General features: G+C 51.9%; 2 protein-coding genes across 2 annotated transcripts; one reads left to right on the plus strand and one right to left on the minus strand.

Annotated features, from left to right (window-relative positions):
- Positions 1–62: 62 nt before the first annotated feature.
- On the minus strand, positions 63–3664 carry MSS51 (MSS51 mitochondrial translational activator). Its single transcript, XM_064462147.1, has 7 exons — positions 3548–3664; positions 2697–2892; positions 2277–2432; positions 1921–2045; positions 1143–1706; positions 552–645; positions 63–474 (listed from the first exon to the last, which is right to left on the minus strand). Exons 1-7 carry the CDS (start codon positions 3660–3662, stop codon positions 198–200), a joined length of 1527 nt encoding a protein of 508 aa, XP_064318217.1. The 5' UTR covers positions 3663–3664; the 3' UTR covers positions 63–197.
- Positions 3613–25289, plus strand: CFAP70 (cilia and flagella associated protein 70). The gene is made up of 21 exons (XM_064462143.1): positions 3613–3785; positions 4490–4623; positions 6672–6858; positions 7186–7281; positions 7519–7598; positions 8637–8813; positions 9185–9367; positions 9808–9899; positions 10989–11088; positions 12046–12180; positions 13722–13889; positions 14127–14207; positions 14701–14792; positions 17119–17179; positions 18748–18939; positions 19437–19568; positions 20222–20347; positions 20908–21041; positions 21140–21255; positions 21415–21606; positions 25174–25289. The coding sequence occupies exons 2-21, from the start codon at positions 4492–4494 to the stop codon at positions 25287–25289; spliced, it is 2592 nt and encodes an 863-aa protein (XP_064318213.1). The 5' UTR covers positions 3613–3785; positions 4490–4491.

Below are 25289 nucleotides of genomic sequence, written 5' to 3' on the forward strand. Positions count from 1 at the left end.
ACCTGCCTGGACACAGTCCTGTGTCCCTGCTCAAGCAGGGGGGCTTGGACAAGATGATCTCTAGAGGTCCCTTCCAACCCCTGCCACTCTGTGATTCTGTGATCCTGGGATGGGAGATAGGGTTCTGGGATGGGGCAGTGGGGGGCTGAGGGTCGGGTTGGCAGGGCAGGCAGGACGACACTGGCTGTAGGGGGAGGTCAGCCCAGCCCTGGGACGATGTCCCCAGCTGCACTGGTGGCACTGGGCTCCCCTCCCTGCCAGCCCTCGCTGTCTTCCAGCTCCTCAGCACCCGGCACAGCTGATGCTGCCGGCCCCAGCAGGGTAATGTAGTAGGAGCTGCAGTAGACTGGTGCCTTGTTGGGGCTGGAGTAGACTTGCTCAGGCCGGAGCGAGGCAAAGGGGTTGGCAGCATAGCCAATGATGTGTGTCTCGAGCTCCACCAGGATCTGCAGGGAGGACTTCAGCTCCTGCTCGCTGCCAGGAAAGGGGGAGGATGGCCCTGTTACTGGCCAGCTGTGCTGGCACACTGAGGGGAGCGGCACCACACTCACCTGTAGACGGTGAAGAGGACAGGCAGGCGGTAGTCCCGCAGCAGCAGCAGTGTGGGCAGCCAGCCTGCCAGCAGGTCCGGGCAGGCATGGAAACCTACAGGGACACAGTGGTGAGGGTCCCACCTCCTTCCCATCTCATCCCAGCCCCAGGGAAATCCAGCTCTAGCAGCACCCATTCTGTGCTGGAGACCCCCATGGTGTGTGATGACATTGGCAGTGGGGCTTGGCTGCCCTTAGCAAGGTGGGTCCCATGTCCCCACCAGCATGGGGGGCACCACTGGCTCTGGGTCCTAGGCTGAGCCACTGCACCAAGACCTGAAGGCAAGGACCCCCTTTGGGTCAGGTGGGTGACACAGGCAGGACACTGAGTGCCTGGGAGGGGGATGAGGCAGCTGAGCCCCAGGGGGTCACCCTGGCTGCACGGGGTGGCTCATTGCAGCTTGGTGCATGGCCACGGCAAGGCCTGGGCACATCCTGAGCACACACCGGTGCCAGGGCGCTTGAGATTTGCCCTGCACCCTGCTGGGGACATCCTGCTCCAGGCAGTGGGGCTGATGAGGGTCTAGGCCCCTCCACAGCATAGGCACTCACCTGGGTGAAAGCCCACCACCAGATCAGGGCGGGTGGCCAGCTTGGTCTCCACATGGCTTTCCCAGAAGTCGTGGTACAGCCCCTTGTAGCTGCTGAGATAGACCCTTCCCTGGGGTGCTGGCACAGCCAGGGGTGGCCTCATGATGGGTCCATCCACCACATCCACCCCCACCATCACCACCTCCATGCCCCAGTGCCCCGGGAACATCCGCGTCAGCTCGTCGTAGTCCGTCAGCCGGGCGTTGAGGGTCTCAACATGGGATGCCCCCACCACGTGCACAGTGAGGGGCTTGGCGAGGGGGTCAATACCGAAAAGCCGCAGCCCCAAGCCAATGGTGAGCGGCCGCGAGTGGAAGTCAGTGACCAACCGCCGGACGGATTCACGCAGCTCCTCATCCTCCGGCCGAGGCTTCCCCGCATTGGCCCAGAGGAGGGTCATGTACCGCCCAGCCAGGATAGTGCCCAGCTTCTCCTCCAGCTGCCCCTGCATGGAGAACCAGTCCTCCCAGCCCTTCACATCCCGGGTGGGTTTTGTCCAGGTCTCTGTGGGGAAGGGGATGTCTCCTGGGGGGCGTAAAGAGAAGTGTTGGGGGTCACAGAGGCCCCACAGCCCAGGCTGCCCATCCCACCCAAGCTGCGGGGATACTGGACCCAGCTGGCAGGGGCTGGAACCAGGAGGAGTGACCCCACATCATGGGTCCAGTGCAGCCCAGGATGGGGGGTCAAGCAGGCTTGTGGGGAGGGACACACAGGGTGGGAGCAGCGTCCCCTTCCCCACCTGTGAAGATGAGCCACTCCACCAGCCGATCCAGGGCCACTAGCTTCAGCTTCTTGCAGAACTTCTTGTGCAGCGGCCAGTTGGCACGCTGGCACGCCAAGCCGCAGTAGTACACGTTCTGGCACCTGGGGAGAGGGGCAGCGTGCCCAGCTGCAGGCTTGGGGGGGCAGGATCCGGCCTGCTGAGCCTGGCTCCCTGCCACCACCTCCCAGGGCTGCGTTGCTGTTTCAGGGGTGCCCTGCAGCTGGAGGTGGGCATCGGGACCAGACACCCCCGGCTGCACTCAGCCTCTGGGCTGGAACTAAGGGGATGGATTAAGCCCCTTGCCAGGAGACCACCCCCCCATTCCACCATACCTCTTGCATCGCCGGAGGCTTTTGGGGTCAGGGAGGGCATCAGGGAGCTTCTTGCACTCAGCGCAAAACTTGAAGGTGTCCTCCATCTTCTGGAACATGTCGAAGTAAGTCCGGATGCCAAAATCGCTGCCACTCTTCCTCCCGTCCATAGCAGACCTGGAGACGTCGGGGGGGTGAGCAGTATCCAGCCCATGCTGCCCTGCTGCCCCAGCGAGGCTGACGGCCTCCCTCCAAGGCTGCCAGGATTTAAGCTCCAGCCAAGAGCACCCAGGAGCCCCGTCACAGCACCCCACCTGCGGGCTGAGCCAGGGGGATGGGATGAGTCAGGGGGATCCTCTGGCTTCGGGGACACGCGGGATGCTCTGGCTGCGGGCAGGGGGAGACGCACCCCTGTGGCAGCACCCATGGGTGCTCACTCACTTGTAGTCCTCGTAGCTCTTCATGTTGAGCTTCTGGAGGATGACGTGGGACAGCCCCGGCACGTTGCGGTCCATGGCCTGGAAGCCCAGCGAGTCCACGTCAGGGCCCTTTGCTGCTGGTTCCTCCACAGGCTTTTTGGGGTGGCTGGTTTTGGGGGCAGCACCTCTGTTTCTCTGGGCCATGGCAGCTGTGGCAGCTGTGGGAGAGAGGGGTGTGGACAAGGGGGATGGCTCATGGGTCCCCGGGTGCTGTCGAGGTCCCCCGCGCCGCCCGCTGCCCCGGCGCTGCCTCCCGCCTGCCATCCTGCCGCTCGTCCCCAGCCGTGCCGGTGGGAGGACGGAGGAGCTGGTGGTGCCGGGTGGCCCCGGCGCACGTCCTGGGGAGGGAGGGCTGGGCTCAAATGTCAGCCCCGAGAAGATAGCAGCAGAGGAGAGTGGCTACGGCCCTTCTGGCAGGAATCGGATAGCAGAGCTATTCTGGTCATCCCCTCCCAGGGAACGGGCCAACCCCCTCTGGGGGTCCAGCACCCTCCCCGAAAGCTGGCAGCAGTGGTGGGGTTCCCCAGAACACCTTCACCCTGGAGCTGCACCCCGCCCTTACACCCTGGGGCAGGCAGCGGTTGCTGACCCCCACCCCAAGGCCCTCATCCCTCTCCCTTCCATCCCCAAGGGGCCTGCCAGCCCCGCACTATGAGACCCCTGCCCTGGCCCAGTCTGCGGGGACCCCCCTTATTCCCCAGCGCCCTCAGTGGGGTGCTGGTGAGCAGCTGGGTGGGCACCGCAGCCTCCGCCAGGAGGGGCAGAGCGGCCAGGAGCGGGACTGGGCAGCAGCTGGGCTCCCCAGGGGCACACCAGGCTGCAGGGAGGACATGGCGCCCCTGCAGCACCACCCCAGTCCGGCCGGGGGGGGGGGCGGGGGGAACCCCCACCCCACGGGGGCCTGGGAAGGACTGCCCACACCCATCATGGCGGCCGCGGCGGGGGCTACACGGACACGCCCCCCCCCGAACACGTGGTGCAGAGCTGTGGGACCTCGCGGGAGCAGCGCCGTCGCCATGGTTACGCGACGCGAACCCCGCCCCTGAGGCAGGTAAGACCGCGGTTCGCGTCCTGCCGCGGCCGGACCTGGCTCCTGCCGCCCCGCACCCCCGGGGGACGGTGAGGGGCGAGGGGTTGCAGGCTGCACCCTGAGGCCTGAGGGTCCCCCGGGCCCCGCAGGAGGCCATGCTGAGGGGGCTGCCAGCCTCGGGGCGGGCGCTGGCACCCCCTGGCTGGGGGAGCTGGAGGCACCGGTGGGGTCACAGGGGTGTCCTTGGCCCAGCCATGACTCCAGGGGGGGTTTCATGCCCACCGGGACCAAGGTGCTTCAGACAAACCTGTGGTGATGGATGGAGCCAGGTCCCCCGGGCGTGCGTGGGAGCCCTGCGGGGATGGGCTGGCAGCTGCAGGCCTTGGGCCACCATTTAAGCTAACAATGAATCAACAGGGAGCCCCAGGGCTGTCTCCTGCCCTGGGGAGAGCCCTGCAGAGACCAGCCTGTCACACTGAGCCCTTCCCCTGTGCACGGAAGGGCTGAAAGCTGTAGCTGGGCTAAATTGTCACGTTACATCTCTCCCTGTCCTCTCCCTGCTCCTCACAGAGTTTCATCACTGACAAAGTCCTGTGCTTTCAATGCTGTTTCGACAGCCAAGCCCCAAATAACGCTAGCAGCCACGGCTGCTGCGTCCTGCAGATGTTTTTGGGAGAGGAACAGAGCAGGTTCATATTCCTTTCCTCCTTCTTTTTCCCGCAAAGCCATGGAGGTCCCTGCAGGGCTATCTGCTGGAGAGGATTCCTCTGCCCTGCCCGCTGCTGCAGCTCTTCCTAGCGAGCTGCAACTGACACCAACAAAACCAGTACAGATCACGGTACTGAAGGCGCAGGACCTGGTAAAGTTCTTCTGACAATGCTTCTGCTGGTTTAATAAAGGAAGCCAGAGTGATTCTGTGTGCTGTGATCCCAGGCGAGACCAGATGTGAGGTGATAAGGCTATAGGTGGTGGGAACATCGGAGGCTCATAGATGCCACGCTGTGGCTTCCTCCTCCTCACCAAGGGCTTGTTCGCGCAGAGTAAAGGCTTGTGATTCACGTAGATTGGGGGATGTACCTCCTCAGCAGCAGTCCAGAGATGCTGTGTTGAAATGCACCTCTCTGCTTTCTCTGCCTAACTGTATGTAAATGGCAGCCTTTCTAAACAAAACACAGTGAAAATGTGTATCAGCGAGACAAATGCCTCTAAAAAGATGCAACCTTAGATATAAAGCCAGATTTTCATCCTACCTACAGTGATTTAACTTGTATTGAAACCGATAGGGTGGCTTTAGTTTTATAAAGGCAATGTTTCCAGTGCAGTTACAGGGCAAGTCTATGAGCTGGTTCCGATCAAACCACGACTACTGTGTTTTCCATGTGCTGTGTGATACACCCAGCCGTCCTTAAAGTCTCTAGAAGAACTGGCATTTAGGAGGGAATGCGGAGAAGAAATGCAGTTATTGCTGCAAGCAGAAAAATGCAAATCCCTGCTTCTGCCATAGCAGCAGGCAAAAAAAAAAAAAAAAAAAAAAAAAAAGCAAACCAGAAACACCTGCCTGGGTCTTTTTTTAGGTTTTTATGTTGTAGTGTTTCAGCACCTCTCAAACCAACAGATTCAGCAATCAGCATCTTAGGCGAGAAGTATACGGTAAGAGCAGGGAAAACAATGCTGAAAATAATAAACCAGTGGACTGATTGCATCTGCAATATCGCTTTGTGGTTCTGATTGCTCCAGCTTAGAAAAGGCTATGGTAGAAAAGGCTATGGCAGGGTTACGAAAGTGCAATAGTAAGAACAACAATATGAAAAAAATTCCAGCTATGAGAAGCGTGGAATCTGTTTAATTAGAGGTGTTGTAGAGAAGGGTGAGAGAGGAGTCTGGGATAATTAATGGTACAGAGAAAGGTTAATTGGATTCTTCTGTTTAGCCATTTATAGAATATATGCTCAAGGAGACAGAAGGACTGAAAATTAAAAACAACTGAATGAAATGTCTTTTTGTGCAAGAGCCAACATGGAACTAATTACTCCAGTGGCATGGGCAGAGAGAGCTGAGGGGGAGGTCTGTGGCGGTTAGGCATCCCTGTGGCTCGGGACTAAAGAAAATCTGAGTTTGGGTACAACGGTCCTTGTGTTCAGGGCAGCAGCCACACTTCCCTGGACAGAGAAGTAAACCGTGTTCCTCCTGCAGTGATGCTCTTTGATAACTGCCTGTCTCAGCACTTCTTGTGCTACTGTGGAGGTGCCTGGTGCTGCCCACTTGGCCAGGGCTGCCCGGGCACACAGATCCCGCTGCCATGTGCTGTGCTCTTACCATCCCTGTTCACCCATGTTTAAGCCCATCTGCGGAGACATTTAAAAATTTGAATCTCTGCTTAAAGCAAGTGGGATGAAGGTGGTGTAACAACAAATTGCAGAGCTCCCCAAAGACCTTGCTGGAGCCCTTCTTTGATTTCAGGGCATTCTGCAGCCACACGATATACAAAAGTGTCCTGTGAAGTCAGCCACATAGCTCAGGAGCTACTTTCTTAGGAGATGGCAAAAGTCTCAGGCTTCCTGGAAGCACAGAAATATCAATGGGGTATTTTGGGATTTCCTTTAGATGTGTCTTTCATTGCCTTTCCTGGGGTGAAGCCTGGACCTCTCCATCTCCCCTGCCACACCTCTTGATAATCCTTGGGGCATCACAGCATGGTGGAGCAAGAACTTTCCTAATGACAGGGAAGGGTGAGGTCTCAGCATGGCTGAGCTCTGCCCCTCTTCCCCACTCCTGTAGGGGAACAGGCAAAGACTCCCACCAGTGAACCCAGTCCTGGGCGCTGAACTGAGCTGCCTGCCAGAGGCAAATTTGATCCTGGGCCTGTTGCTGCAGAGCCAACTGCTTAATGTGCTGTTTGTTTGACAGAAAACTATCAAAAGTGACGTGTCAGTTACTTTGGTGCGTGTGGAGTACAACGGAGCACTCTTGGGAGACTCTTCCAAAGCTGATGTCTTGCCAAACGGGACAGCAAACTATAATTTCTTGACCAGCTTTGAGTGCAGCCCCGATGGGCCCAACTCTCTGGATGACATTGCACAAAAGCCTGTGCTCTGTAAGTACCTGACACTGAATCTCCCTCCTTGGAGGTGGGTGCTGTCAGCTGCTCCGCTCTGCCTGCCTGCCACAGGAGTCACTCGGTCAAGAATAGCACTTCAGCAGCAGTGGTGGGAGGGTCTCAGCACTTCTATTCCCATCTCTGCCAGCTGGAAGAATCCCCTTTCATGTTGGCCTCTGCTCCTTGGCTTCACTGCTTTTGTCAGCCTCGGGAGATAAAGTAGAATTGTGTGCCAGAGCTGGCACAGACCCTTTGCAGCCCCTGAACTGCTCATCTGAAGCCATCTGAGAAACTCTGCCAGCTCCTCTCTTTTTATCTCTCTAGTGACAGTGATAGAAGTGTTGCAAAAGGAGAAGAGACAAAAGGAGAAGACTGTGCCTCTTGGCCAAGCTGTGGTGGACCTTCTACCTCTGCTGCAAGGTACAACACTGACCTCCACAGCCTCTGTAACCACTTCTTACTCTCTGGCACTTTTCGATCTGTGCTTATGGACCCCTGACTATAACTTACCTCCTTTTGACAAAATGCACTTCGTAGTGTCAGTAGAAAGCTGGGTCTGGGGGAAGAGCGGGTGACATCAGTAGCTCAGTGTTAGGAGTTAGGCCATGATTTCTCTGCAGAGGGTCTCACTTTATGCTGTTCTCATTCCTGTTTCAGGACAATGTTCATTTAAGGTCTCGGCTCCTTTGTATGCAGTGCCTATCTCTCCATTAGAGAGCCTTCAGCCAGAGGCCAAGGTATGTGGAATTTGGAACTGTTCCTTCACTCATTCGTCTCTCTGCCACTTTTTAATGTGAAGGCGAGCATGACTCAGCTGCCTAGCTCGTTGCAGATATGTTATGGCCCTATACGTTACAAGCTCGGAGGCCTTCCCTACTCCCATTGACGTCTGTCCTTAGTTGCCTATGATAGGTGAGGTCATGCAAGGAAATGTTAATGTGTTCAGCTACCAAATTGCTCTGGAAAAAATATTCAAGATGGAAAGCATAGTGCTGAAAAACCAGAGAAAGGCAAAGGCAGTATTACCTGCCCAGCTTTACTAGTCTTCCCTTCTGTGGATAAAATGTCTGAGAGTCCATTATTGTACAAGCTCTGACTGCCTTTCCTGCAAGGTTCAGCCAGTTGAAAAGTACCCGGTGAATAAAGCAGGGAATGAAGTATAAGACTTGGAAAATGTGTCTAATTTTGCTCCTGAGTCTGCCTGCGGTTAGCACTGTGAGTGAATTGGAGGGGTGGATATCGCATTAACTTTTTGGTATTTAAGAGGTGTTAAACAGTAAGCAAGGCAGGGAGATGCCCATCAGGGAGGAGAGATAGTAAATGCTGACCAGCTGGTTTTTCATTGCACAGCATCCATCCCGGAGTGGGACAGGTAATTAAAGACTGCACACAGCGTATGGAGATAGGACAGAGTCAAAATGGGGCCCTAGCTTGGCATGCTCTGAATTAGCAGGGGAAAATCATTATTTTCCATCCCTGATGTTCTTTCTCTGTGGCTTGTTTTATGAGACCCTGACTCTTTCTCCCTGGCTCGTTTTATGAGACCCTTGGGGCATATGCTGTATCTCAAACTCAATTTAAACAAACAAATATCACAATTCAGACAAATTGATCATGCAATTCCTTTCCTGTGCTGGTCTGTTTTCTCTTACATTTGAGGTGAGGAATAAGATAATGTTATACATTCTGGCCTTGGGTTTCTGCTTGCTTCTCCCTCAAGAGCAGGAGAGTTATAATTGTCTAGTTACTGACTCTACTTTATCCTTGCCTCACAGGGTGGCCTTGAAGTGACAGTGTGCACCAAAGAGCCCCTGCTTTCTGCAATGGAGCTTTCAAATGGTAACCTCCTGAGTGTCACACTGGAGGCAGCTTATTCTGTCCCCGAAGCATTTGCTCCCACCGGACCCCTGCAAAACTACATGGCTTGCTTGCAAGTACCAGCAGTTGGGGAGGTGAGCATTAGTCCAGGAATGGTAAGAGGGGTTTTGGCTGTTACAGAGTGGATTGTTCTCCCACACTATGCACAGTGGAACAAGTGTCCAGGCCCGTGGCGTGTATAGCTCCTGTGCTTTTGCAACAGCAGCGGTTTTTGCAAGTGCTCAGGGTTTCTGTGGCATGACGTGTTTTTAACACAAACAAAGCAAGATTGGGATTGAAACTAGCAGGGTTTTTTTTCCATTCTTTGTGTGAGTGTGGTGGAGTGTGTTTTCTAAGCCAGGCCCCTGCACTGCTGCTCTGCTTTGTTAGACCCAGCTCAGAGCAGCTGGCACTTGCTCTGGCTCATGTTGGAAATGCAAGTCCTTTTATTTTCATGTCTCTCTAGAATGAATTCCCCTTGCTCTTCAAGAATGGCATCCTGAAGCTTGCTGGTGAAAAAGAGCCATTACCCCGACCCAAAATATGGCCCCTTGCTAACTTCATGGCCCCTGGTGCTATGAGCATACCCAACTCCTTCATTGTTGGTGGTCCCTATGAGGATGAGGATGGAGAGCTCAACAAAAGAGAGGTGAGGAAGGACTGGCAGTATCATGGCTAGAAGAGGACCAGCAGGTCTCACCAAAGGGACTGACAAAGACTTGCAGAGACTTGTTATGGGAGGAAGGTGGGCAGTCAGTCCTCTTGCACAGTGTCCAGTCATGGAGATGGTTCTCCTGGGACAGCAGGAGAGTTCTTTGGGGTGCATGTCGTAGGTCTGGTCCCCAGGAAGCCACCTACTCCTGAGCTGCGGGGCTGGGAGTTGTATGATCACCTTGTGAGCCAGGCTCTAAATACTAATGGGCTGTGGTGTCTGCTTATTCACTCTGCTAGGATGGCCTGGGTATGGTGAGTTGCACACCTCTGTCTGACTCGCATTCTCTCCCAGGGAACATTTTTGGCGTTGATTTGGGGATGATGTAGGCTGTGGAGATTGCTGTCCTGGCTCTGACCATACACTGATTATTACAGGACAGGGAATTTAGGATCCAAGCAGAAAGCACGAAGAGAATCGTATGGGACATGGAAAGACGTTGTTACCTGGATCCTGCTGCAGTAGTCGTGTAAGGGACCTGAGAACCTCCCTTCCAGCATGGAGCGGTGGGGAGAAACCACTCCAGAACTTAGCTGAGTGACCTAAGGCAGAGAGCAGCAACACGCAGGTGCCCTCAGACCTTTTATGTGGTCAAACCGTGGCTCTGCCTCACCTTCTGTGGCTCCTATGGCTGTCTGTTGGCCAACAGTGTTCACACAAGCAAGGGAGCAGCTAACTGCTTTTAATTCCTGGCAGCAGCTTAGTTCTGCTATAGTGGGAGAAGATGAACTGGCTGGAGTTGCTGCCTCCAGGCTGTAAATGTTTGCTCCTGCTGCCAGCAACTGGAGCTGGTGACTGTCCCTTCTGCAGTGTGAAGGGAGGGGCAACAGAGTTATGGTGAGCAGACATGGAGTAGGGTGGCCCACACAGCTCTCCTCTGAACTGCTAATTAAGTTTTGCTGAATGCCCAATACACTAAAATCCTTTCACTCCATGTGGGCACTCCATTTGTTTTTTTTGACTGGGTAAACATTACCTTTAGCAGCTTCAGATATGCTCAAGATCATGATAAGTATCCCATTTCTCTTTGAATCCTGTTATATTCTTGGCCTCAGCGGCACCATGGCTGTGAATTTCACAGCCAAATTACTCCTCGTGTGGAAATACTCCCTTCTGTCTGATTTGATTTTTAATGTTTTTTTTTTCCCACTTACGTTTCCATCAGCCTGCCTGCTGGTTTCAGAGTTAGCAGGCACATTGAATGGGAGTGCAGGGTCCCCTTGCTCTGTGCAGTTCAGGATTTATACCAGTTAGTCATGTTCCTTCTTATTTGTTTCATTTCTGAAGTAACCAAGGGAGAGAGAAGACCTAGTGTGTCACTCTTACAATTGTTTTATAGCTGATTGTGCCATAAATGCACGCAGCAACGGATGGAGAAGAAAATGTACCAAACCTGCCCCTAGGCACTCATGTTCTAGTGGCCTGAGGGTGCTTGCTGTGGGGGTGGGTTGAAGCAAACCCAAGGGGGGATGCTTCGGGGCTGCTGGGGCAGAAAGGAGGGCAGTGTGGCTCTCCAGCTTGGTTTCTGCATCTTCTCAATGCCCTCCTTTGTGTTCAGCCTGCAGAAGCGCATTGCAGAGTGCCAGTACTGGCCTGTGGAGGTCTGCGGGATGTCTGTGGCCTCACCCAGCAAAGGGAAAACTAGCAAAGCTGACAAGGTAAAAGTGAGGAGGGATATATTGTTCTGGCTTGTGGAGCAGCACTGCATTATCGAGCATTTTCTTTTCAATGCCTTTGTAATACCAAAACCAGCACTGAACCAGCCAAAGCGAGTCAGAGAGCTAGAGGCTTTGTAAAGGGATTAATCAGCCTTATAGTGCTGTTAAGTGGACAAAGGATAATATTTTTCCCTTGTAGCACACAGAGCCCTCACTGCCAGTCTGTGGTAGCTCGGTGGAAAGGAGTCAGGGAGAGGGTGCTTTTCGAGAATTGAGGTAATTCACTGAGCTTGTCTTCGGCCAATGGGTTTTTGGAGCATCTTGAAGAAATTTATGCCTTCTTTCTTGGAGTTTAAATAAGTTATGTTTTTGCACATAAATGGGGTGGTTTAACCAAGAAACCGCTCCTTAGCTAATCATTCCATTTCTGGTGGCTGATTGTGTGAGAGCTTCTAATCTGTTCCAGGGAAAGTCATACAATTTGGTATGAATCTCTTTCCGGACTCATACATGTCAGAATTTTGCAGCTTTGATGGAGATCCTTCTCCCTCACTCTCACCAGTCTGCTGCTAGCCCAGTCTCTCAGACCTCCTAGCTACCTGATTTCTGTCAAACCTGAGATGCCCAGCTCTGGTAGGGTGGCTTGGATTTCCAACCACATGGTTGGTAATTTTGCAGCTGTATCTCAAAAAGACCATTCTGAGGAACGGCATGTTGTGGGCATCAGAGAGAAAAGCTGCCCTGCAGGGATTGGGATAAAATTTATATTCTACATATCAAATGACTCCAGTGTTTTTGTCCTGGTTGTCTCAGCTGCATGCCAGCGACAGAGCGCTACTGGCTCGTCAGGTGCATCCATTTGCTGTGTGGCCTCTTCTTAATGGGATCAGTGACCTTGTTTCCTTACAGAGAATAACAGTCCGTTCAGTATCTCAGTCCCTTGTTCTGTGTTTCCAGGGAGATGAGGACAAGCAGATTTTCTTCCATGGTGTGGCATATGTCAACATGGTGCCTTTGCTTTGCCCCGGCGTGAAGCAGATCCGAGGCGCATTTCGTGTCTTCGCCTACCAAGACAGTGAGGTGTTTGAGAAGGTGAGAGCAGGCCAGAGAGCCAGCCTCTGCTCCAGCTTTGCAGCTGTGGTTGCGCAGCACGGTGTTTGGGAGCAGGCAGCGTGGGGTTTGGGAGCAGGCAGCACAGGTGGCATGGTACTCACAGGCTAGCTCTGAAACTTCACTGCCTTTCTGGCGATGGAGAAAAACAAGACAAGCTTTTAGGTGCAGACTTCTCAAAGGCAGGGGATTTGTGGGCATGTGGGAACAGGTTTGGGGGCTGGGAGAGGCTCTGAATCTCACTCCACTTCCTTCTGTGCCAGCAGCTGAGCAGGGAGTGCTGTAAGAACGCTCCTCTCCCCTGTCTGGAACATGAACAAATGAACTGCATTGCTGAGAAGAGCAAACAGTGACTCTAAACAATGTTATCCCAGGCAACGACCAAAAAAGCTGTCACTGGAGCTTTTCCAGCTGTAGCTCATGGAGGTTTATTTGTCTTTGCGTTTCTCCCCTCTCTGTTACTAAGAGTGACCGTTACATCTCCATTTTCCCACAGTACTCTCAGAACAGACCTGAGTTTGTTTCAGGACAAGGAGCACAGACTGGTTTTTCTGCTCACAGCCCTGTAGCACTGCTGTCCAGGCCACAGGAGCCAAGTGAATTACAGCCCTTCTCGCTGCCTCCATGCTGCCACTGGCTGTTGCAGAGCAGGGCTAGGGACCCAGCTGTTTGCTGGTCTCTGCTTTGCAGCCGTGTTTAATGGCCTCTTTGCTGTGTGGTACTCCTTGTCCTGTAGCATTTATCTATTGCAAGTGAAGTGACACGTTCTTTTTGTCATTCTCATTCTCTGGTTTTGTGGATGCTTCGGGTTGCTCCTTGGCCTTGGTCTAGACCAAGCTGCTCCATCCTTTCCCCAGCATCCCCTCAGTTCTTGCTAGCCCATATAACAGTGATGACTGGGAGGGAACGACCTGTCTAGGGGGTCAAGCAGTGTGTAAATAGACAATCTGAAAAACCTTGCAATTCACTGTCATGTGTCAGGGAAGCTGCTCCACACCTGAAGGTGAGCCAGGAGCTGAGAGTCACTGCAGAGTAGGTGGGGGCACCCAAAAAATTGCAGAGCAGACCTAGTGAGGATAGCGAGATTCATCTAACAGTCCACATCACCAGACAAGACCATAGCCATGAGGCAGGTCCAGCATCAAGCCAGGAATTCAGGCCAGCGGGTCAGGACTGGGGCAGTACAGGGCTGGGCTCCAGCAAATCTACCACATAGCTCAAGCAAGAATCAAGGGCCAGCACCTCCGTGAAAATACAGCTCTTGAGAGAAGTCAGAGAGACACCACTGAGGCTTTCTCAGGCAGCTCTTTTCATAGCAGTCTAAGATGAGGCTATGCAGCTACAAGGTATCAGAGCTGGCCTTGAGTACCAGCAGCTAAACTCCTGGGGGGGCGGTTGTGGTTGTGGAGCTCCTTAATGCATTTAGGACCCTGACAACATGTTTTGCAATGTGAGAGGTTAAGGCAAAGGGGTGGGGAAGCCTAGTTTGTCCCTTGATTCCCTCTGTTCCCTCTTTTTTTCAGACTAGAATTCAGCACAGTGTTTTCCGGGATCTCAGGTCGCAGCTCAGTCTGACTAAGGAAAGGCCATGTACACCAGGAATCACTACTCCCCTTTCCAGAGCTGTTCCCAGCAAGACTCAGAAGGAAGACAAAGAGAAAATCACCAAAGATAAGGATTCCAACAGAAGGGTAAGGTTTAGAGAGGCATGCTGCAACACGGTTGCTTCATTTCCACATCAGCGGTAGTTGGGGCATGCAGAAACCAGGGACTGATGCTGTGTTGCATCAGCCAACTGAGAGATGCTCATTATCCTGAAATTTTGGTACAGGCTGCCTGAGCAAATGTACCACTCACATCCTGAATTTGCAAAGGTGTGAGGTTTATTCAATCTGAAACAAGAGACATCTTGTCTTTTTCGTCAATAGATGTCCAATGCGCCCAAAATCCAGTTGTCAGATGCCACTGCAGAAGCTGAAAATGTCACATACCTCAGCCTTGACAGACAGGTAACTAAGTATCTCCAAAAAGAAGGAAGGGCTGCTAGAACATCCCTGCACCAATGTCTCACACCTTTCATGCAATTAAGTTCTTCAAGTGAGTTAGACAAAGGATGTTTTACATAGATGCTGTCCTGGAGTTCTTCCTGTGACGTCCAGCTGGAGGACAGTCTAGCATTGGGCTAGAAGCATTGGGATGTAAATAATCAGGCATTTATTCAGAAGTGTTCTTTTATATTTTGGCTTATTCCTCAAAACATCTAGAATACATATTCATTCTGCAAGCAGATTGATTATCTGGGCTTTGTCCTTCTCCTAGACTGGTTTCTTGAGCTGAATTTTGCTGCTGTAAATCATTCTGAGGGCAGGTTATAAAACAAGCTATATCTCTGCTGTTTGAAGAGGTTTTGCTGAAGATCTGTAGCTATATGCTCAGTCTTTCATCATGCCAGTAATGGCTATAGACAGCACGACATTGAGAGAGCCATGTTTATCTTCACAGCAATACATTGAAGCCGGAATGTTCCTGGTGATGGAGATAAAGTTGGACAAGGCCTTGGTACCAAAGCGATTGCGAGAGGAGCTCACCAGTCGGTGTGTAAAGATATGCTGTAACTCTGGGAATCTCATTTCTGCAGGATAGAAACAGGGCTGTACAGCGAGCCACCCCCTTGGAGTTCTCTGCAAAGACCAGCTGAGGGCCTGAGCCAAAGCCCACTGGAATCAAGGGGGAGGATTGGCCAGACTGCTTAAGAGATGGCATCTGGTGTGTTGGGAAAACACTCATGTTCATCCGAGCTGCCATCTCCCTGCCGTTCCTCTCAAGGAGAGAGACACCAGAGCAGCACAATAGTGTCTGCGTTCCCATCTGGGCTTTGTTTCCCTTTAATTCCCGTGGGCTTACCTCTTGCACATGATGATCAGCTGCTTGGTCAGAACTGGCCACCAGCATGGACTGCCCTGAATAGCGCTGCTGTGACTTCAGCATAGCATTCTCTAATTTTTTTTCCCTTTTCAGAAGGTTTTCACCATCTTCTATCCGTTCTGCAGCTCTTACATTAGTTTTCACATTGTATCGCTGTAGAGCTGCTCTCTCTTAGCTGCTTCGAGTCTTTCCCTGTCTGTTTTGATTTGAGGCAGTTGCTTCCTGTCCAGTGGTATCTCTGCTGTGTTATAGTCTAGGAAAGGCCTAGCATGTATAATTTATTGACTAAAAAAGAGAAAATGCAGCAAATGAATAAAGTATAACATGCAGAGGTGGTATGCCTCTCTCCAACAGAAATAAGAGCAGCAGTCGTTCTCTGAAGGGAAAGTATGTCTGTTGTCTCCTCTCTGCAGTCTTCTAGGAAGAAGAAGTTGAGGAAGGTGAACCCCCCCTTACCATAGTCCTTCTCCTTGCCCTTTTTATACTATTCCTACTCTACTGCAACTTGTGTGAATTCAGTGTATTTCCTCCTCATTCACCTGCCATGTGCAGCTGCAGATGTCAGGCCTGAAAATTCAGCCCTCCTGAGTCCTAGGAAGGGTCCTGTTTTGGGGGTCTCCAGCTGATGCTGCATGCGTGTGTCCTAGCAGATGAGATCAACAGTGGATCTTTTTCTGGAAGGATCTTTGAATACATATCTTAGTAGAAAACCATAGCCCTCTTTCTTGAGCTCCATCCAAAATTCTCTGTCAGCCTCTGCCTGGCCCTCATCACTCACTTGCTTTCCCCAGGTTGTTGGTTTTTTTCTCATCTGAAAGTAAAGCAGTTTGGTTTTCGTCTGTACCACTGGCGGAGGTAACATGTCAGTGGTGTGTGCTGTTCTGAGGGTGGGACTGTGAGTGTGGGAGCTGCACTACTCACTTGTTCAGGCTTTGTGGCTTCCCAAGGAGGGGTGACAGGTCTCTGCAGAGCAAGGGGACCGCTCAGGGCCATGGCACTTGACTGCACAGCACAGAGGGTTTTGTGTGGGATAAGTGGCCAGGGCTCGGGACCTGAAGAAGGCAGCAGCTGGTCAGGGGTCTGTAAGCTGGCAGAACAGTTACAGGAGTGGTTTATATTTGGTGGGGAATAAGCAATTTGCTTTGCTAATTGGGTAGGAGCCACCACAGGGATGTGACACCTCTGCTTGAAGGGCTGGATTTTGTTCTAAGTGTGCTTTGGTACCAATAAGCAGGAAATCTTGATAAAAATCCTAGTGAATGTAGGCTGGTTTGACACCAAGGATTTTACTAAAATCTTAATAAAATTGATGGTAATCTTAACAGTTTTTTATCCATATTTGAAAGGTCATTGTAACCCTAGTAGTGGTACAAACAGGGGTGGTATGGTGTTTAGGAGCCAGTGCATGGCCAAGGGTGAGGTGCCACAGCTGCACTGTGGGCTGTCAGGAACCAGTTACAGTTCCTGTAAACCTGGGGATTACATTAATAAAATTCTTCAGAGCTGTCCTCAGGTTGATACCTTTCCTACAGCTGTTCCAGCAGACACAGGAGATTGTGAGTTAAAGGAATAGCAGCTTGATAAGGAGATCTGCTTCTCTAGGACAGTGCTTTTGATTGCTAGTAACAAATATTAACCTTAGCTTCTGGGCTGATCTTCTACGATAGTTTTTGTGTGATGGATCAGTCAAACCCAGTGAAAATAACAACTAAATAAATCTTATTTATTCTCCATGGAGTGTAATCAGCAGCAGGGAGTGAGGCAGCAGCTAGTTGCCCCAAGATATTATGATGAGCTACTAGCATCAAATGGCCTGGTCTTTACTGTTCCTTCTTGGTCTGAGACTTCAGTTTCCCTTCTCCCCAGGTCCCTGTGAGCTGTCTCAAGGATATGATGACAGGCTGGAGCCCTTGCACTACAGGCTGCCTGCGCCCAAGACAAGCCAGTGTTGCTGGCAGTGTGTCTGGCTGATGTCTTCTGTCCTCTCATTGGCAGGGTCAAGCAGATGATTCCTCCTCGCCCTCCGCTGCCTCGCCAGACTGCAGGAGCCAAGAAGGTACGTGCAAGAGCCTGTGGCCTTGACATCACTCTGACACCTCATCCTGCCCTCATCCCTCTCACACAGGAGAATCTTCATTCTCAATCTCAGCCCTGCAGCAACATGTAGATGAGGTTTGAAGGGAAATACACAGGAAAAAAAACAAACTTATGGATGTGTTATCTTCACAGTACAATGCCTTGGGAAATCATTCCTGGGCTGCGTCACTAGTTTGCAGCCTATATGAAGGGGAGAGATGTAGCAAAGGCAGGGAAGGCAGCAGTGTGGGGATGTTTGGAAGGAAACAGAATGCTGGGGAAGGAGGTTACCAGAACCTTATGTTTACCCTGGGCAGACCCAACAGTTTAGTGTCTCAGATAGCCCATGTGCTTTATTGGACCCAGACAAATGTGAAAAGAATCAGCCCTGATCGCTCTTGGGTCACCCAGATTTTTTGAGGATTTTTGTGTGTGTGATATCTTCAGGAAATGGTCTGAGAGCACTGGCTCATCTTCTGTGGGTACAGAGCAGCCGTCGAAGGAGAATGTCCTCAGGTGGCCTCTGGCCTCTGGTAAACTCAAAGCAGCTGTGAGGGAAGAAGCAGGACTTCAATAACTGACCCCTGTGCTGCTGCAGAATTGATTTGTGCTGGACTGTCTGGAGTGCAGAGAGTGATACGTTTTGATTATTGCAGCACACGAGAGCTTCTGCCACTGAAGAGGGCTGGCCCATGGGTTTATGGGCAAATGAGCCCATAATGAGCTATATAATAGCTCATTTGCTCATCCAGAAAATGATATAGGATCATTGAATGCTTTGGGTTGGAAGGGACCTTTAAAGGCCATCTAGTCCAACCCTCCTGCAGTGAGCAGGGACATCTTCAACTAGATCAGGTTGCTCAGAGCCCCATCCAACCTGACCTTGAAAGTTTCCTGGGATGGGGCATCTACCACCTCTCTTAAATCTAGGCTGAATCTGCCCTCTTTTAGTTTAAAACCATCACCCCTTCTTCTATTGCTACAGGCCATACTAAAAAGTCTGTCCCCACCTTTCTTGTAACCCCTCTTTAAGCACTGGAAGGCCACAATAAGGTCTCCCCGCAGCCTTCCCTTCTCCAGGCTGAACAACCCCAACTCTCTCACCCTGCCCTCACAGCAGAGGTGTTCCACCCTCTGATCATTTTTGTGGCCTCCCCTGGACCTGCTCCAACAGGTCCATGTCCTTCCTGTGCTGAGGACCCCAGAGCTGGATGCAGTGCTGCAGGAGGGGGGTCTCACCAGAGCAGAGTCGATATATTTTACTTACAGCCAATTATACCACTATAGAAAAGACAACAGTGACTGAAATACTAGGTTCTGACTGAAAAATATAGCAGGAGCAATATCTAATTATGAAGGAGCTCTTTTGTATTTACATGTAGATATTTTTGCAGCCCCAAGGTGTGGACAGGAAAGGATGTGTGACAGACTAATTGAGACTTGGGTCAGGTGGAATTTATGGGAGGCGTGGGCTCTGGCAAATAAAATATTTTTCAAGGTTGATGGCACAAGTGACTTGTGAAGTTTGATTATTTATTTATTTCCTAGGCCATGGAAGATTATCACAACTGTGTCACAAGCATTGCTGTTGCCATCCTAAGTGAATACCACGAGCTCTTTGGGAAGCGGCTGTCTGACCAGGGAGTGATAGACCACCAAACCCTGGAGGAACAGAAGCGTCAGCTCAACTTTGAGCTCAATAGCTCTGGGAAATATTTTGCTTTTAAGGAACAGCTAAAGGTAGAGTCCATCATGCTTTTCCCTTCCCTACTTGTTTTGTCCTGGCAGTTTCTCAATGAGGAACTGCTGCTCCATAGTGGTAATTTAGGGTGATGTGTTGCTCCAGAATCCCTTCCTGCCACTCAGGGCTGTTGCAGTGAGCAGGGGAAGGACATGTTTTTTCCTCTAACGGCACAGGCACTGAGCTACTTTGCTGGCAGGAAGACGGGGTTCCCCTCTCTCAGCTGCCTGGAGACTCCCTTGCTGTGCTGAGGGGACCCTCCCTCCCACATGTTGTCCCTAAAGGGGCACTGGCATGTCAGGGGGAGCATGGGCTGGGAGGTGGGAAAGGAATTCACCCCTGCTTGCTTTTTTTTCTTTATTGGTGCTGGGCTGGATTTCTTCCTCAGAACTAAGTTGGAGCTTCAGCATATTCTGGCTCCAGATTATTACACTTGTGGAGCTGGAGGGGGTGCAGGTGGGGACCTGCCTTGTCCAACAGTTGCATGACTCCACAGTACACTGTAGTGAAGATTGTGAGGGAGAAATACTTGAAGACCACAGCATTTGAGACCCAGGAGGAGTTCCAGGCGTTTCTCAGTGAGCTCTATGTGTACCTCGTGGACCAGATGCATATTGCCCTGAACCAGGTAGGGAGAAACCCTAACATGGGTCCAGTCAGCTGGGATGGGGGACTTGGGACACAGCTTCACTATGGATCCAGGGCTTGACACCACATCTAGTGAAGGTGGGGACACTTTTGCCTTCAAGGTGGAAGCAGGCTTGTGCTTTCCTTTACTGCAGTTATCACACGCGGGCCCCAAGGCACACTCAGAGGCAAGATCTGGTGCATCTGTATCCTACTGCTACGAAATCCTGATGATGGGATATGTGCGAGATGCCACTAGTAAAAGCTGCTGTAGCTGGCTTGTGGCAAGGGTGGCTGGGTCTGTGCCATCTGCCACTCACCCCGCCAGAGCACAGACCTTCCAGCATGAGCTGGGGTCACCAGTGACACCACAGGGGAAGTTTGAAATGGTGTTGACCTAGGGGATACTGTTACTTGTCACAACTGCAAATAATGGATATTGCCCCATCCCTGTGTGGCAGAGGTACCTGTGAATGACAGGAGTGTGTCCCACCACAAGCAGCAGCCAGGACAGCCTGCCTTTCTGACCTGTGCAGCCCCAGCCATGCCAGGCTGTACTCAGCTCACTGTCAGACTGGAGGCTGCTGCTGTACTGAGATCACATGAACCATTCTTACCCTCCTGGAGCTAATGCTGTGTCTCACTTCTTACCAGCTACTGTCTGAGGAAGCTGCTTCCCCTGCCCCTCTGTCCCACACGATTAAGGAGCAGCTCTGGCTCTTTGCTCGCGAAGCTGAAGTCAACAAGGACTACAAGCTGGCATCTCTCTACCACCAGCAGGTAAAGGAGCTGCTGTTCTTTCCTGCCCATCTCCCGTGTGTCTGAGCTGGCAGCCAGCACGGCAGTGTGGGCTCCGTGTCGCTGACAGCTCAGCCAGCCCTGACTGTTGTGTAGGGAGGAAGGAGGTGAATGTGACCAGGATACTCAGGCTGAACATGTGAGGGATTTTCTAGGGAGATGCTGCTCTCTGGAGGTTGTGAGATAAAGGCTGGCCAGGTCACTGAGGACTTCAGCCTCCAGGCCAGGGGAAATGGGATGAGCTGGTCCAAAAGGCATGCTGGGTCAGCACTGGGGACACTGGGCCCTCTAACAGGAGGCTAGGAGGAGGTCAGATGAAGCTGGAGGACATGTGTTAGGTGAAGGAGGCTTCCAGGAAGGCCATCATATCCCAGTTAAGGGAAACCCTAGTACGTGATAGACAAGGGTTTGATTGTTGCTAAACTGGGCTGGGGTGGCCAGAGGAAAAACCATGGTCACTCCAGAGATGTCTCCCCAGTCTGCTGTGTGTGCTGAGTGTGGTTGCAGCAGTCCTTGCTCCAGTAATGATCTCTTGTGTCTAGAGGGTGGCTCAGGACCAGAGCAACATCCAGTACTGGCTGGACTATGGGGCATTCTGCCTCCTCCTTGAGGAAACAACCAAAGCCCAGGAGTGCTTCCAACAGGCTCTTTCTCTGGACCCCCATCACATCCAAAGGTGCTGCGTGCTCCCAGTGGGTGGGTGGGAGGGTGGGGGGTGTCCCCCACACCACTGCCCAGGGCCTGCAAGGCTAACCTGTCTGGCCCTGTCCCCAGCCTGCTGCTCTGTGGGGTTGTGGCTGTCATACTGCAGCACTATGAAGAGGCAGAGATTTTCTTTGAGGATGCCTGTTGCTTGGAGCCATCCAGCATCATAGCCTGGACACTTTCAGGTACAAAAGCAAGCCAGCCTATGTGCTCAAGGTGTTCCTGTAGCGCCAAGCATTGCTTCTGCTCCTGCTCCTCTTCTCCCTGCTCTAATCTGAGGGCTAGGGGAAGGATATTGCTAAGGGTCAGATCTCTGCTTATGCTGCTCTTTCTGTCTCACATAGGTTTGTTTTATGAGCTGCAGAATAATAATATTCAGGCAGAAATGGCCTTCCGTGAGGCTAAGAAGCTACTGCAAGCACAGCTCGCCAAGGAGAGGAGCATCTCTGACGCTGCTGAGCGAGAAGAAGGGAAAAAGCACATTTCTGCTGCATGTGTGAGGTCTCCCAACCCAGGCCCAGAAGAGTGCTTGCCAGGTAACGATGGTCACAACCAGGAGGTGCCCTAGCACTGGCAAGGAGGGGGCTTGGAACAGTGTGGGAGGTGGTGAACAGTGGAAGGAGAGGAGAAATTTCTAAGGATTTCTCAGAGGAGAAATACAAAGTTGTAAAGGAAGATAATGTGGACTGTGAGCTAGAATAGGCTGACTACAAACTGTGCCAGCAAGAGACAACAGCTGCAAGCATGCTGCTTTAAATGATAAAGCTTTCTGGAAGCAGCACAGCCAATGCCTTGTGTTACCTGCAACCCAGCAGAGGGACAATTCTTTGCATTTATTTTTCTGCCCCTGCCCAGTGCCACCAACATACCGATGTGTGGGCAGTGGCCAGGGCAGCTGGAGGAAGCGAGCATACTTTTTGAGGCTTTGGGAGGGCAGAACTGCCTCTGTGGCAGTTGTACATTAGGGTCATCCAGGTTTAGCCTTCATGAAAGCTGTGGCCGTGACCTCCCAACACAGCTTGGAAAGCACTGCCTCACCAATTCAAAGAGCAAACCAGCTGCTTGGTGGTGACCCTGAACCAAAGGCTTCCTTTGGAGCCTTGCTGAATCCAGCCTTACCATGAGCCAAGACTTTCTGTCCCAAGTCCCAGATATCTGGCCGGGCTGCTGGAAATGTCGGCTGGCTTTATTTTTAACATTATCACCACTTCATGCAAAGTGCCTCAGAGAGCCAAGCCACATGTCCTATGCCTTTTTTTGCCCCTTATGATTATGAGCTAAAGGATATTGTCTTATTTATACCTGTTTCTAGCTTCACCTTGTAATCTTGTACTCAAAACCCCAGACACAGGTATTGCTGACTGCAAAGAAATTTCTTCCCAGTTCTGAAAATCTGATCTTTTATATTTTCTCTCTTCCCCATTTCTGCGGAAGCACGCTCCAAACTGGGCAGTTTATGGCAAACTCTTTGTTTGCATCTAATGGTTGTTGGGGTTTCATTCCAGAGAGGGTTCCAGATGGCTCAGCTGACAAAGTGCCAGAGGCAGCAGAGCCTGCCTTGGCCTGCGCGGCACCCAGGGAAGAGACTACTGCACTGGACACAGCCCCAAAAGGTTAGGGGACGGGGGCCTGGTGTGTCCCAGTGCTGGGAGATGGCCTCATGAGATCCGTGGGGAGGGGAGTAACTTCAGAGCACTGAGCTGTGGCCATCCTGATGGCAAGGCAAAACATCAAGCTTGCTCTCTCTCTCCCTAGCTGGGGAATCTCCCGGAAAAGCAGGTTCATCCCAATTTTCAGAGCAGCACATCTCAGGATGGCCAGCCAGTGGGTGAATGCAGCTCTCTCCCTACATGTCACTGAACCCAGCTGCTCGCATGTCTCCCTCCTGAGACATCAGCTCTTAAACTGTCCCTACGGATCTCCTCTGGTCATGTGTTGTGTGATCTGCCTCCTCTTGAGCTGCACTCTCCAATGGGTGGCAAAGAAATGGCAGTTCTGGGTGCTTCAGGCCCCGCTGGGTTGCTCTGGGGAGGCAGGGGCCTCACTGTGGTTAACAAGCTTCAACCATAAATTCCTACCTTTTCTTCCCCTGAGTTTGGACAGGAAAATTAGTGGGTCAAAAGCATTGTTTCTTTTCACATCTTTTACAAAAACTTAAGCCCTTCAGAAAGAAATGCTGAGTTAATCTCTGCTTCAGCCTCCTCTGCCGCTTTCTGGATTTTACACCATGTTGCTGAGGTTCCTCTGTCCCTGCCAGGGTCTCAGCCCCTGCTCTTGCTTCAGAAACAAAACCCCAACTTTGAGACTGATGGAAACACATTTTCTTGCAGCACCATCCCCTGTTTCAGGACGTAGCCTACCTCCCTGCACAATCTTCATGAAGGCAGTGGAATTCCTGATGAAAGTCAATGCCATCCAGGTCAGCTCAATGTGGAATGGAGGAGCGGGAAGGGAGGTTTGGTCTCCTTCCCTAGATTATTACCAAAGATCTGGTGGCAAGCTCCAGCAAGCCCCCTTCTCGGGCTCAGAGAACAAGCTGGGACCACCCCAGATGGCGAGTGCAAGAGGGAGCAAAACCACCACTGCCCAGAGATGCAAAACTGTGGCCAGGCAGAGCACTCAGACCAAAATGCTGGTTGGTGACGCAGCCATCTCAGGCAGGCGAGGTTCTTGGGGTGCCTCAGCTCAGCACTGCTTGCTGCCGAGGGAACAGCCAAGTCAGAAACCGTGCAGATGTGCTCCTCTCTGTACATTCGGAGATAAGATGCATTATTGTGACACTTCCAAGGAGCCAGTACTCCTTTCTTGTTTCAGACACTTGTGTATGTCAGAGTAATTTTTGTGTCACCTGTGGAATGTCCCTGTCCCACAGTTGTCTCTGTGGGATCTCTCTGACTGCCACATTATGTGCCTGCCTTAATTTTACATGGCAAAAGGAGTTGCTTAAAGCAAAACAGAACTAGAAGTAATGGAGGTAAATATTCAAAGGGGGGGGGGAATCTCCTGTTTTCTGTTCACAGAATCACAGAGTGGCAGGGGTTGGAAGGGACCTCTGGAGATCATCTTGTCCAACCCCCCTGCTTGAGCAGGCACACCTAGAGCAGGGGGCACAGGAAAACATCCATGCAGGGTTTGAATGTCTCCAGGGAAGGAGACTCCACAACCTCTCTGGGCAGCCTGTGCCACTGCTCTGTCACCCTCACAGTAAAGAAGGTTTTTCTCATATTGAGGTGGAACTTCCTGTGTTCCAGCTTGTGCCCGTTGCCCCTTGTCCTGTCATTGGGCACGAATGAAAAGAGCCTAGTCCCATCATCCTGACACCCACCCTTTAAATATTTATAATTATTTATGAAATCCCCCTCAGTCTTTTCTTCTCCAGGCTAAACAAACCCAAGTCTCTCAGCCTTTCCTCATATGGCAGATGCTCCTGATCATCTTCGTAGCTCTCTGCTGGACTTGCTCAAGGAGTTCCACATCCTTCTTAAACTGGGGAGCCCAGAACTGGACACAGTACTCCAGATGCGACCTCACTAGGGCTGAGTAGAGGGGGAGGATAACCTCCCTTGACCTGCTGGGCACACTCATTATGCACCCCAGGATACCGTTGGCCTTCTTGGCCACAAGGGCCCGGTGCTGGCTCATGGTCAGCTTGCTGCCCACCAGCACTCCCAGGTCCTTCTCAACAGAGCTGCTTTCCAGTAGTTCAGCCCCCAGCCTGTGCTGGTGCCTGGGGTTGTTCCTCCCCAGGTGCAGGACCTTGCACTTGCTCTTGTTGAATTTCACCGGGTTCCCCTGGGCCCAGCTCTCCAGCCTGTCCAGGTCTCTCTGGATGGCAGCACAGCCTTCTGGTGTAGCAGCCACTCCTCCCAACTTGGTGTCATCAGCGAACTTGCTGAGGTTACACTCTAGCCCATCCTCCAGGTCATTGATGAATATATTGAACAGGACTAGACCCAGCACAGACCCCTGGGGAACACCGCTAGTGACAGGCCTCCATCCTGGAGGTGAAATTAGGTGTGAGTCAGTCCTCCTGCTGTGTGCTTCTGGGGGTGCCCGTGGTTTACCTGCTCCCCTAACCGCACTGGTGTGCCATTTCTCTACAGTTTGTTCACATGGCACTTGCCCACGAGCTGCTGAGCCTTCAGGGAGGTCCCTCCTGTGCATATTACCTAGTGCTGGCCCAGACTTACTTGCTGAAGGAAGATTTCTCCAAATGTGA

Source organism: Phalacrocorax carbo, chromosome 10, assembly GCF_963921805.1.
Source record: "Phalacrocorax carbo chromosome 10, bPhaCar2.1, whole genome shotgun sequence".
In the NCBI taxonomy this organism is placed as follows: domain Eukaryota; kingdom Metazoa; phylum Chordata; class Aves; order Suliformes; family Phalacrocoracidae; genus Phalacrocorax; species Phalacrocorax carbo.